At 41.8% G+C, this 14,119-nt stretch overlaps 1 protein-coding gene across 1 annotated transcript in view; it reads right to left on the minus strand.

The window, feature by feature from the left end:
• The window catches only part of LOC126419016 (cardioacceleratory peptide receptor-like), a 329,034-nt gene that overhangs the window by 55,379 nt on the left and 259,536 nt on the right, over positions 1-14,119 (minus strand). The window contains exon 3 of the mRNA XM_050086073.1: positions 9,617-9,710. Coding sequence (XP_049942030.1) covers positions 9,617-9,710 — 94 coding nt within the window. The remainder of the gene's footprint in view (positions 1-9,616; positions 9,711-14,119) is intronic.

Genomic DNA, 14,119 nt, shown 5'->3' on the forward strand with positions numbered 1-14,119 from the left:
AGCGTGTTCGTTCAGAGAGCTGGCAGGCCTGTGTAATAAAAAAAACTGAGTGAAAAGAACTTCAACGCATGTCATGTGACATCCATTACGACGAAATACAGCGAACCATAACGAACAAAATGTAAAAAAAAAGTGGCTAACGCACCTGCCTAGTAAGCGGGAGCCCTAAGTTCGACTCTTGGCCTTGGTACAAATTTTTACTTGCCGTTACTGTCTCTATACGTAAAATCATATCTGTGTGAGACTAGTAGAGTCGCTGAATTGTGTCATTTGATTTGATTAGGAAACCTTTATCTTCAATACTTTCCACAAAAGGGGTGTTTGTAACTTATCAAAGCTTTTCTAATAATTAATAAATGCTAAAAGCCTTTCTAAGTCAAATTCCCGATGTTTTTCAATAATTTGTCTAATTATAAATACATGATCATTGCACGAACGCTCCTTTCTGAAGCCTGATTGTTCTTCTGAGATTATTGCGTTAGCAATAGTTTGTAATCTTTAAGAATTTTCCATAAATTTGATATCCTGCATTTATAACTTATTTCTTTATAATTCCCTTTATCTTTCCTCTCGACTTTTTAAAATGTGGAAGTAACTTTACCTATGTTCCATTATTCATGTACGGAACAATTCATCCAACACATATTTAAAGAATGGAGGAATCAAAATTCTAAAATGATTCCTCCATATTTGATTAATTCAGCATTAATGCTATCTAGGCCAGCAGCTTTTCTTCTTTTTGTTACATTTAGGGCTACTTTTAATTTTTTTGCCTCTTTGATATACAGAGCTATTATCAGTTTTTATAGAATAACATTCTTCACCAGCTTCGCCATACCATAAATTTCTGTAATGGTATATTCATTGATTTCCTGCTATTATATTGTTTGCAGTATTTTTCTCAGTTTTATTCAGATGCTTGATAAGTTTGAACACTATATTCTGTCTTCCATGACTGTCATGTTCAACATTAGAAATGAATCTTTCCCAGGATTCATTATGATATCTTTTTATTAAATTTTTCGTTTTATTTCTTTTCTGTTTACATACTTCCCAGGCTTCAAATGCTTCAAATGGCCCTGAGCACTATGGGACTTAACATCTGCGGTCATCACAACTACTTAAACATAACTAACCTAAGGAAATCACACACATCCATGCCCGAGGCAGGATTCGAACCTAAAGCACCTAGAACCGCTCGGCCACAGCGCCCAGCCCCAGGCTTCATTTGACCGTGTTTGTAAATAGGGGTTATAAATAGGTGTTATAAGCATTTTGTTTTTCTTTAATATTGTTGGCGATTTCCTTATTCCATATTTTCTGACCCCTTCTCCGATTTGATACATTACTTTTCCCAAGTATCTCATTAGCTATTTTCAACATTTCTGATTTGAATCTTTCTCATTTTTCTCCAATATTATCTTTAGTTTCAGACATGTGCAAACCATGTGTGAGTCTGTGTTGATATAAATTACTTCATCCATACTAATATCATAAACCCAAAAGTAACTCACGAGTACACCGCTGAACTGCTTCGGATTAAATTTGATATGGAGGTTGTGTTAATCCTTCGGAACAACATAGGCTAATGCAGAGAGTAAGAGAAAGAAAAGAAGAATGGACCAATGTGAGGGAGAAGTAGGGAATGGAACATCTTTCTTTCGTTCTTTTTTTTACATCGGTGAACATAAACATTGTTAAGAATTATTGAATCTGTTACATTATGTACACATTGTACAACATATTTCAACTTCTAAGATACATATTTTCGTGCTCCGGCCCATGTCCCTCTGCCCCCAATCTCTTTAGAGTGATACTGTAGATGCCACCGCGTCATGCGTTATGGGCAGTTGGAAAGGAGGAGGGGGCGGGGTGCGAACATTATGAGCTATGCTTACCCGAATGGGCAGACACGTGAGGGTAGCTGCGTTATTATGAGTAAAGTAGCTTCCTTACTTACCATCACTCATCGCAGCAAAACTGCTGGTTTGCGAGCGCAGTCGCAGTTAACAGTTAATTTATGAAACGAACACAGTATCTCAGAGTTACTGGTTATATTTTTGTGTAACTTGCAATGAGTGAAGGTGTAAAGCCTGATAATCAGTTGAACATTCTTGAAGCGCGTCGCTATGCAATAAAGTAAAACATAAATTTTGTGTAATGCAAATGGTGGGGGGAAAATGCTATAAAAATAATAATTGGGAATTTTGTCTTGGGCTACCATGTTTGTAATGCCACAACCTGATGCAGAGTAAAGTGCAATTAGAACTCTGAGTTGACTCTCTGAGAAAACTGTTTTCGCGTTCCAAGGCAGTGAGATGCCACTCCTGAAATGCTTGGTGCACCCTATGGCGTGATCCATGCGCTGCCAGCTAAGAACTACGAGTCAAGTTGTGCTGCCACAGTTTCTACGCGAGTTGCATGCACGGTTAGACAGTCTCGTCTCATACCATCATTGCCGGGACAGCAGCATAGGAATTCCTACTGTAAAGAGACGCGGTTTGCGACAAGCCACAAGTCTGCTCTCGACTTTGATACTGTCTGTGACCTCTTATCTCAGAAGAGCGAAGCCATCGCGTTCTTGTTCTTACAAAATTATTACAGGATCTCATTACAGACGCTGCCATGCAAAAGCAGTATAAACTATCACTATGTGGGGCGGCGGGTGGAATAATTGTATAAAAGTTTTGTATTATTTATTTAATGCTGTTGTTTGCCGTTCACAAACACTGGCTCTCTAACTACAATATTGGCAACCAGAAAGTGATTAGCAAAACGTGAAGCCTGTAATTAGAATTCCTAGTATCCACTTCATCTGAGAAATACATTTATAGCTACAGCTTATAGCTCTGAGGAATTAGGAGATTGTCTGGGATTCATAATCAAAAACCATTTTCTCTAAAATGTTCACTATATTCTGAAAGTCACCGACCAAAAAGACTCCACACAATCCATCTACCAGAGCAGTTCAGAGTCTAATGCACTGATGCCACTATAACTGTTCTAATTAAATGTTTAAGTGAATGCTCGCCATAATGTGATGATAATGTTCGTCAAACGCCACGCTAATAATGGTAGAATGTCTGTCCTGCGGCGGCACGTGAAAATACGACATACACAAACTAAAGATATATCATTAACGTCTTCCCAAAATTAGCACTTCACTCGAAAACGATTTCATGGTTACGCGTACCCCGAGTAACTTATTACTGCATCCAAGACTGTTTATATCAACGATACCGACTCGACGCGACTCCCGGCACAGGTGGTGCGCTAATCAGCGTCTGGAGAGAACTGGGGCCTTCCTTTTCTCGCGCAGCGTTCTTACATATAAAGCCGCGGTGCGGACGGCTAAGGGAACGCCTGATCAAATCTGCTCTCCCGACTAGCCGCTGGGCTAGTAATGCACCACTTTAAGTTATCGAATAAATCATTGCTTCCTTTGCTGATGGCCGACGAAGCTCTCAATTTAAATGTGCAATCAGCACATAGGTAAGTAATCATAATAAAGGTCTGACGTGGCTAAGTCAAATATTTTGGGCGAGATAATTAATTTAATTACACTACACGCAGTAGACGAGCTCTGAACTTGCCCTTTGGAGTTACGCTATCGCTATAGTTTTATAATTATTCAGTTGAAACTTCTCACATCTTTACGATTATAGCGGATCTCCCTTCTACTTAAATTTAAACATCCTAGCTTTATTTATTCGCCTACTTAATCTATCTTGCTTCCTTCATTTTTAAGATAAAAACCAGAAAATCATAAATTTCAACTAAAATTTTAGTTTGTAAGATCCAGAATACTGTTTCTACTAAATTATTATGCAAAAGGAATCTAAATATAAATTTTTGAGTTTCTAGCTCTTTTCTGTTGCGCCAATGATTTTTACAGAAAAACGTCCAAATTTCGAAAATGGTTAAAGTTATTGAACTGATATTCAACACATATTGATTTAGTATTACTCCTGACATGCTAGAAGCGTTTTAGGTTATTTACTTGATTTTTAAAGTATTGCGCAACATTTATGACGTCAGAGCTAGGTACAGCGGACTGGCTGGCACACAATGGAAAGACTGATGTGAATTTTATAAGGGGTGAGTAGGCTGCTTCCCTACAACTAGCGCATTGCTAAAGAGACACGTTAAGCCGTTTTATTGTCCTAGGCGCAGTACATAATTCTCTCTTATAACAAAAAAAAAAAACCATTTCAGTGGACACAGCTTGTAGCATGGTCGTTCCACGTCGCACGTCTTTTTTGCGCTTTTGCAAGTTGCAATGTGAGCAGGAGAACTGCAAGAGACTGATTCCTCTTTGAGATTTATACAAGCTTTTATATCGCCATCTTCCATGCATGAAGGTAAAGTTTGGTAGGTACCGTAGTAATGCTTTGGGGACAGTAGTGATGCTGATAGTTGGCTGACACAACTGAAACTGAAATGAATATAAATTGAGCAATGTCGTCACTATTCAACTGAAATGCCTCAATAAACGCGACGTGTAGTGGCGTAGTGCACGTAAGTAAGACTTTGTGAAGGATTCTAGAAAAATCAGACTTCAATCTTGCGAGAAACACTTCAAACAATACAGTACGATAATTTAAATTTCACAATTTGGAAATGCTAAATGATCATAAAATTTCATGATCGGATTGCAGAAAGGAGTAAATACTTTTTAAATGCAAATAAAATATTCCGTCGACATATATTTACATTCCTAATTCGGTTGACTGAGCTGTTTTTTTATTGATTTCCACACATTAAGTGAATCTTGAAATTTTCAAGCTTATGCAAGGTATTAAAAAAAGTGTCGAATATTTACAAGAAAAATAAGTCCAATAAACATGGGACCGAAAACGCATACTTTCCGAAATAAACATTTATAGAAAGGGACTGTGCGATTCTAGATTGTGGATATTACCGCATTCCTTGCATTGGCGCTCCGTCAAATGTGCCGGCAGGGTACTACGAGATCTTTCTCACATTACTCATCCTACTATTAGGTAGTCTGCAGTTAATGTGTGGTTCAAGTCGTAGGATACGTTAGTTTTCGTCGTGTTTGTCTGCCTTATTGTACAGTATTTTCAAACCTGGGCACGTATCTTGTTTTACCCTCTTCCAAACGCGGATTTACTTATGTGTTTACTGTTATTGCCCTGTTGGTACGTACAAATCGTGTAGTACATTTACATTTTGTCTCTTAGACCACTCGTTAACAATGGAAGCCTATTATACGAGAAGTGACATGACGGATACGGTATTCTGCTATGGTTTAACAAATACCCTCTGCGCTGAAAAATATCCACAGCGTAGAGTGTACTCTGATAAGCTGTTCGGCAGACTTTTCCAGCGTTTGACAGACACAGGTACCCTTGCACCTCTGAGGTCCGACAATGGAAAGTCCCGCACAGTCCGTACGCCTGACATGGAGGAGCATGTGCTACATTCCGTGGAAGAAACTCCTGGGACCAGCGTGGACGATTAGCAGCACCAGAAGGCGTGTCATTCTCTTATCCGGGAGTACTTCATCAACAATTGCTGTAGCCATATCATTTACAGCGCATTCAGGCCCTAAGGCCGAATGATCACGTTGGCAGAAGGCGATTCTGTCAATGGCTGTTACAGAAATGTGCCGCAGATCCACTGTTCAAATCCACGATTTTATCTACCGATGAGGCAGGGATAGCAAGAGATGGTTTTGAGAACTTCCGCCGGCCGGAGTGGCCGAGCGGTTCTAGGCGCTGCAGTGTGGAACCGCGCGACCGTTGCATTCGCAGGTTCGAATTCTGCCTCGGGCATGGCTGTGTGTGATGTCCTTAGGTTAGTTAGGTTTAAGTAGTTCTAAGTTCTGGGGGACTGATGACCGCAGATGTTAAGTCCCATAGTGCTCAGAGCCATTTGAACCATTTTTGGGAACGTTGGGAACCAGCATGGGTGGGCAGATGTAAATCCCCAAGCAGTTCAGGAAAGAGGGCATTGACAGCGATTCTTAATCAACGTGTGGCAGGCGTACTTGACGATAGATTATTAGCGCCATATGTGCTACCACAAAGGTTAACCGGGCCACATCATCTGGACTTACTCATTAATGTATTGCCTACTTTGGTGGAGGCTGTGCCATTGCAGTAGCGAATACAAATGTGGTTCATACATGGTGGCGCACCAGCACAATTTCGTCACTATGTGCGCGAACATCTTACGCACACATTTTCGGACCTCTGGAACGGTCGGGGGTGTGGGCACACCTTGGCCTTCTCGTTCCCCAGACCTCAATCCCATTGACTTTTCGTTATGGGGACGCTTGAAGGAATTAGTCTAGGCTACGCCACGCCAATCAACGGTGTGCGGACACTACAAGGTCACATCTTGAATTCGTGCCAACACGCGCAACAGAAACCGGGTGTACTTTAGAGGGTGTGTCATTCTTTACGCCGGAGGGCAGAGGGATGCATTGTCATAAATGAACGCCAAGTTCAACACCTCCTGAAAACAGGAGTTTATCGCAGTGTGTATGCGCTTCCGTACCCACATGTTAATTGGACTTATTTTTCTTGTTTCGATGATTTCCACCACCTGTCAAAGTATTCGACACTTCTTTTTTGAACAGCTTTAATACTCGATGATGTTCCCGGCCTGCAGCCGGTCGACAGTCACTGTGAAGCTCGATGCTCGAAGTCATCGAAGACTGCCATTGGTTTGCCACAACGCAAACATAACAAATTTCCATGCCTAATACGATGTAGGAAACCCATTCAAAAAACCTTTCACTCGAAACAGAATCTATGAATACAAATTTTTCATGGTTTTCAGGGTAGTATTATACCATTCTTCCTGAAAAATTATTCGAAGTTCAGTTAACGATGACGGAGATGGGTAGCAATCACACACCCTTCTCTCCAGAGTAGACCACAAAGGGGCAATAATAATAATAATAAGACCTGAAGACTAAGGTGGACAGGAGAGGCGCGACAATTCATCCTGATGTTCACAAAACCCGTCCTGGACGATGCGAGCTGTGTTAACAGGGACCCTGTAGTCCTGGAACACAACATCACCATTGCGGAACAAACACTGTACCATGGCAAAATTTTAAACATGGCTGAAGCAGCAACTGTTAAAAATCTTCACGGTAAATGATAAAAGCCAAATAGTTGCAGGATAAAGGTTTACTGAAATCCTTGACCACGGTTTCGGTATATCAAAATATACCTTCATCAGAAGCAAAATACACTAAAATCACATCGTGCAGTAGTTAAAATAATTATGCTGTACAGATGGAAGTGATATTTTAATTTTAACTACTGACGACGCCTTTGGCACGATTGTTTTATCTATCTCCACTGCAGGATGTGATTTTAGTGTATTTTGCTTCTGATGAAATTATGTTTTCAGAATGAGATTTTCACTCTGCAGCGGAGTGTACGCTGATATGAAACTTCCTGGCAGATTAAAACTGTGTCCCGGATCGAGACTCGATCTCGGGACCTTTGCCTTTCGAGGGCAAGTGCTCTACCATCTGAGCTACCCAAGCACGACTCCCGACCCGTCCTCACAGCTTTAATTCCGCCAGTACCTCGTCTCCTTTCTTCCAGGAGTGCTAGTTCTGCAAGGTCTGCAGGAGAGCTTCTGTGAAGTTTGGAAGGTAGGAGACGGGGCACTCGCGGAATTAAAGCTGTGAGGACGGGTCGTGAGTCGTGCTCGGGTAGCTCAGATGGTGGAGCACTTGCCCGCGAAAGGCAAAGGTCCCGAGTTCGAGTCTCGGTCCAGCACACAGTTTTAATCTGCCAGGAAGTTTCAAGGTATGTTTTGATATACCGAAACCTTGGTCAAGGATTTCAATAAATCTTTATACTGCAACTGTATAGCTGTTATTGTTTACCGTGAAGACTGTACCATGGAATGGACCTGATCACCCAAAATTGTCACATAATCTTTGGTGGTAGCCCGACTATAAAGAGTAACAATATGGCTGCACAAATCGTCATCGAACCCTCGCCATGTTTCACACTTGGGACGTAAGATCGGCTAGAAGTTGGAGACAGTGTGCAACAATACTCATCCTACCAAATGGCTTTCTTCCACTGCTTCACAGCCGAGGTTTCACAGCTTCGCAGGTTTGCAGTTACGGGCATTTGGATTTCAAGCTCACCCTGGAATTCCCTGCTTATAGAGCTCTTTTTGTGTTGCATTTATGCTGACACGGTTCGCGAGTGCGACATTCAGTTCTAAAGTGACTTTTGTAGTTGTCGTCCTCTTATTTTTTGTCACAACCTTCTTCAGTGACCGTCTGTGACGATCTCTAAACACAGATTTTGTTTCGCGTTGTGACTTAATGCATGATGTTTTTCCCCTTTTACCGTGTGTGATATGAATTTTCGATACGATACCTCTTGAAACACCGAACATTCCGGCAGTCTTATTTACGGAAACGCCCACCACACGAGCACCAAAAATTTCACCGCGTTCGAATTCACTTGGCTCCTACATACTGCATTCACAACTACACAGAAGAGTGTTCTTACCACGACTGACGCTTGCAACATATTGGTGACATGGCACAGCGCAACCTTCCGGCTTGGCTAGCGTCTTCATTTAAGTTCAAGCATGCACTTCTCGCGATATTTCCACAATTTTGTCCTACCGCTATTTCTTATGGACGACTCAAGCTCGGAATAGCAAGACAGACCACAAAGCGAACGGGTAGAACCCTAGACGGTGGAAATGCCGTTTTCAGCTGCCGGGTGGGTTGCTCCTCGTCTTGGATGTTCGCCTTCAATGAGAGCAGATCATACGCAGCCAGTTTATAGTCACTATCCTGGCTAACCAGATTTTCCGCAACCCGTACGTAGACGATATCAGTCTTTGCCGACTGAAATTTAGTGCTTGATACTTGTTGCAGTCCCAGAATATCGTTGAGACTTCTGGATTAATATTTAGGAAGAAAGTAGAAGAGACTTGTTACTCAGTTGGTCGACTGCATCACGCTCTGCTTGTTGTATTTATGATTTTTTCCCGTGATATCTTTTTACTCTCGTGTGTTGTCTCCATGTGTCAGAGACAAATAAATAACACGTAGACACTTTGCTGGAGTGAAGCAGATTCTCCATCAGGGCAACATTTTCAGCTCTCTTCTCTTGGAGCTTTGACTCTGGGCTACAGATTCTGCTGACTAGTTTCAGTTTCTAAATATTATTATAAGGAAGAGAGCCTATATTTTGATAGTCTTCAAGAAGAAAACTAGTACGAGATAGAACGCTTCGAACAATATTATAATATGGAGAAGGTGAGGCGTATTACCCTTAATATACTGAGAAAATGCAATATTTGCCGGTTTCGAAGCCTTTCTGGCACAGATTTTCTAATTTACCGTATGTAAAAATTAGTCAGCATACCCGTGGATATTCTCTTGAGAACGGGCTACCTCTAAGTGTCCACGTTCAAACAAATGCTCGTGTATAAACATTTAGAAAGTTGTCATACAGCACTGTGCAATAACGATTTTCATCTGAGTCACTTGATAGATGAAACATGGCAGCAGACTTACAGTTAGTTAAATAAGAGAAATGGGCGATTTTTAGCGGTGGTACTTCACCATTACAACTTTACACCTACTTACAGCTGCCAGAGAAGTTCATCGGGTGTGTGATGGCGTCGTAGCGATCTATGCTCAGGGCCACCAGCACGTATGTGGAGGAATACGTCACTACCACCTGGAAGAAACAAATACGGAGTCATCAACTCATTTCTGTAACCATGTACAATGAACAAAATAAGCCAACAGCAGAAAAGATCAGTCACGTATTTCCTTATATTGAAACGGGTAACGCCTCGACGATGTTTAGAACTGCAGAAGATACTAGATGTTAGAAAAGTCATTGTCCAGCCCTCCACGTCATGGACATGTCGGTGAAGGCAGGACAGATAATTAGGGTTAAACATTGTGGCGATGGCGCAGTACGATGAGGAAAGTGGCTGTGTCCTAGACTCGCTTAAATACATTCACAGAAACCACGGAAACTTAGCTGTTTTAATAGTGGCTATTGTAGATGCCGTCACGTATCTAAATTCGTTAAATATAAAGAGAAGGGCATGAGTCTACAGTCACAAACATGGCTTCTATTTAACACATGATGCATTTTGAGCTTTATATGTCCATATTCAGTTGCATAACCTATTATTCTGTCATTATTATTGCATTCCAGTTCCCTATGGTCATATTAAATAAATACATTTCAGTCTGAAGATTAAAATAAAACAATTCCAAAAATGTGTTTTTTCTGTTGCTAGTTTTTTAGGATTGCGGTATAGATAATTACATTTACGTATTAAATCAGATTTAAGAAGTTAACAATTTATTGCTACAAGGGTATGCTCACAGGAGAAAAATATCAGTTACTCCCTTGAAATGGACCAGTTGTCGCCTTGTAACCTTGTAGCTGGTGCACAACTGATACCAAGTTGTCACGTGACACCGTGGCAGTAGCGTGCAGTGTACGTCGGTGTCTGTTGTATGGACGGGTCACTGTGTAAGCGCCACAGAATTGCAGAAACGAGCTAAGGTGTTTGGAATTGACCATTATCGCACCATGAATAAAGATGCCCGATTTGTTGGTGTAACTTCGCAGTCAGTCCAACGTGTTTGCAAGAAATGTTGTGACAGACGGCTTGAAACCCAACAAGAATTGCTGATATCTATCGCACGTTAACTGACGTGCTGAGGTGCCCGATTGTGAACGCATAGAAAAATGACTTAGTACTCCTATTTGGAACAACAGGTGGAACGTAGCAATGAGCAGTCTCTCATTTGGTAGTTCTACGAGATCTAATAATCAATGATTGGATTCAGCTGGATGTGGCATATCTGAAGTAACATTTATGAAGAGAATTTGGGATTTTCTTCCTCGCCAACTGGAGTCCACTATCGGGACGGTGGTGCTTGGTGTGAGCGTGATGTCTCCTGGAACTTACTCCTTTTCCCTGGGTTCGCTACAAACACGACAGAGAGTAACTATATCCAAAGATATCTCACTTTTGCTGTCCAAAGATGTGATTACGTTAACTATAGTTGCCTCCTGTAGATTTCAGATCCGTCTTGAATAGTGTGAATGGTCACAGTCGTTCGATTTATAACCTTTTCGGAAGAGAACAGTTTTGGCCCAGTTACCTTCGTAAAATAAACTTGTTTATGAAAAACAGACATGCAATAAATCAAGATTAGATTTCTGAAGTTTAATTTTTTTCTAATATGGCAGCTGAATTTCGTGATTTGGAGGTCTAGTTCGAGCGCACAGATATCTGAGCAGGATGGTGTTTAATGGGTATGTGAAGCAGATGATGACAACTTGTAGGAAACACGCCGCAGTCCTCAGTAGTTAGGGAGCCTAAGTCAGTTGCAAATTCTAACAAAAATAAGGTTCTGCTGCTAGGTAGTTCGTAAGGCAGAGGTGTGGGCCAGCAGTTGCAGGAAGTCTTGAGGAGTGAGTACCAGGTTATCAGCATTGTAAGGCCTAGTGCAGGGTCGGCTCAGGTGACTGTTAACATATGAAGTAGGAATTTTCCGAAAGAGGATCAGGTAGTGATTTTGGATGGAACTGGGAATAGTCTTGATAGGGACGGGGAGTATGATATAGGTAATGACCTGGTAAAGATAGGTAATCAAACTGATGGCATTAATGTGCACTTCGTGCAGCTGTTTCAGCGTCATGATCAGCGTCGTCTTAATGAGGCTGTTAGGCGTGTTGACACGGGGCTGGAGAAGGCCCCGATGGCGGAGGGCATGGAGCCCGTTGAGTCTATCAATAGATCGGGTGTCACAAGGTATGGCCTGCACCTCAATAAGTATGGGCGCTGGTGGGATCACTCATGGGAAAGTTCCTGTAGTACTTAGCGTTAGAGCTGCGACTTTTTAGACTGAAGTATCCCTGCTTAAAGGAAATCCCTCTAACAAAGGAATCGCTTTCAAAGGAGGTCAGGTATCCAAGTAGGGAAGGAATTAGTCTATTTCATCAAAAATGTAGGAAATATTGGAGATGAAGTTAGGACACTGCTTATAGATGTTGACTGTGACATTGTTGGTGTATCGGAGCACCACTTAAAAAGTTTGACAGTGCAGAGGCCTCCTTTACCGGGTTACAGATAAGCTGGCTGTTTTTCAAGGAGTTCTTTGCGGAGATGGGGAGTGGCAATGTACGTAAAAAATCATTCCATTTGAGTTCGTAGATGTACTGTATAGGTATTTGAATGTTGTGCAGGGGCGGTTGAATTTATTGAAACTAAACTTCTAATTGTCGTTATTTATAGTCAGAGCACTTCTACTCAAGCTATAGAGGATTCTTATAAACTATGTCTTGTCTTTTTTGGGTTCATAAATATATATTTGAATCTTTTATTAGTTTTATGTTGTAATTTCATGTACTGATACGTTCCACGACCTTAGAAATTTGCACGTCAATTTTGTCCTACGGAACTAGACATGTAAAAAAAAAAAAAAAAAAAACAGGTTGCTGCTGTTCTCTCTGAATTCGAGGGGAGACGGCAACATTACGCACTTTCACCCTGACTTCGTACTTGGACCCGACGATACCCATCTTGCCGACTAGTCTAGTTGGAGGGCCCTCACAACGAACCCACAGTCACGTGTCTTGTTGGCTGAAATTATGTTTTAATGATAAAATATTTGAAATAACAGTAATCTAAATTTAAATGTAATACAGTAACTACGAGGGCAGTTCAATAAGTAATGCAACACATTTTTTTTCTGAAACAGGGGTTGTTTTATTCAGCATTGAAATACACCAGGTTATTCCCCAATCTTTTAGCTACACAACACTATTTTTCAACGTAATCTCCATTCAATGCTACGGCCTTACGCCACCTTGAAATGAGGGCCTGTATGCCTGCATGGTACCATTCCACTGGTCGATGTCGGAGCCAACGTCGTACTGCATCTATAACTTCTTCATCATCCGCGTAGTGCCTCCCACGGTTTGCGTCCTTCATTGGACCAAACATATGGAAATCCGACGGTGCGAGATCGGGGCTGTAGGGTGCATGAGGAAGAACAGTCCACTGAAGTTTTGTGAGCTCCTCTCGGGTGCGAAGACTTGTGTGAGGTCTTGCGTTGTCATGAAGAAGGAGAAGTTCGTTCAGATTTTTGTGCCTACGAACACGCTGAAGTCGTTTCTTCAATTTTTAAGAGTAGCACAAAACACTTCAGAGTTGATCGTTTGACCATGGGGAAGGACATCGAACAGAATAACCCCTTCAGCGTCCCAGAAGACTGTAACCATGACCTTACCGGCTGAGAGTATGGCTTTAAACTTTTTCTTGGTAGGGGAGTGGGTGTGGCGCCACTCCATTGATTGCCGTTTTGTTTTAGGTTCGAAGTGATGAACCCATGTTTCATCGCCTGTAACAATCTTTGACAAGAAATTGTCACCCTCAGCCACATGACGAGCAAGCAATTCCGCACAGATGGTTCTCCTTTGCTCTTAGACAACGAGGGACCCAGCGGGAACAAACCTTTGAATATCCCAACTGGTGAACAATTGTGACAGCACTACCAACAGAGATGTCAAGTTGAGCACTGAGTTGTTTGATGGTGATCCGTCGATCATCTCGAACGAGTGTGTTCGCACGCTCCGCCATTGCAGGAGTCACAGCTGTGCACGGCCGGCCCGCACGCGGGAGATCAGACAGTCTTGCTTGACCTTGCGGCGATGATGACACACGCTTTGCCCAACGACTCACCGTGCTTTTGTCCACTGCCAGATCACCGTAGACATTCTGCAAGCGCCTATGAATATCTGAGACGCCCTGGTTTTCCGCCAAAAGAAACTCGATCACTGCCCGTTGTTTGCAACGCACATCCGTTGCAGACGCCATTTTAACAGCTCCGTACAGCGCTGCCACCTGTCGGAAGTCAATGAAACTATACGAGACGAAGCGGGAATGTTTGAAAATATTCCACAAGAAATTTCCGGTTTTTTCAACCTAAATTGGCCGAGAAAAAAAATGTGTTGCATTACTTATTGAACTGCCCTCGTAGTTTCTATAGCAAAATGAAATATATTTTCATGAATGGTAACCGGTTTCAATCTATATTGATCATCTTCGGGCC

Source organism: Schistocerca serialis, chromosome 9, assembly GCF_023864345.2.
Source record: "Schistocerca serialis cubense isolate TAMUIC-IGC-003099 chromosome 9, iqSchSeri2.2, whole genome shotgun sequence".
NCBI classification, from domain to species: domain Eukaryota; kingdom Metazoa; phylum Arthropoda; class Insecta; order Orthoptera; family Acrididae; genus Schistocerca; species Schistocerca serialis.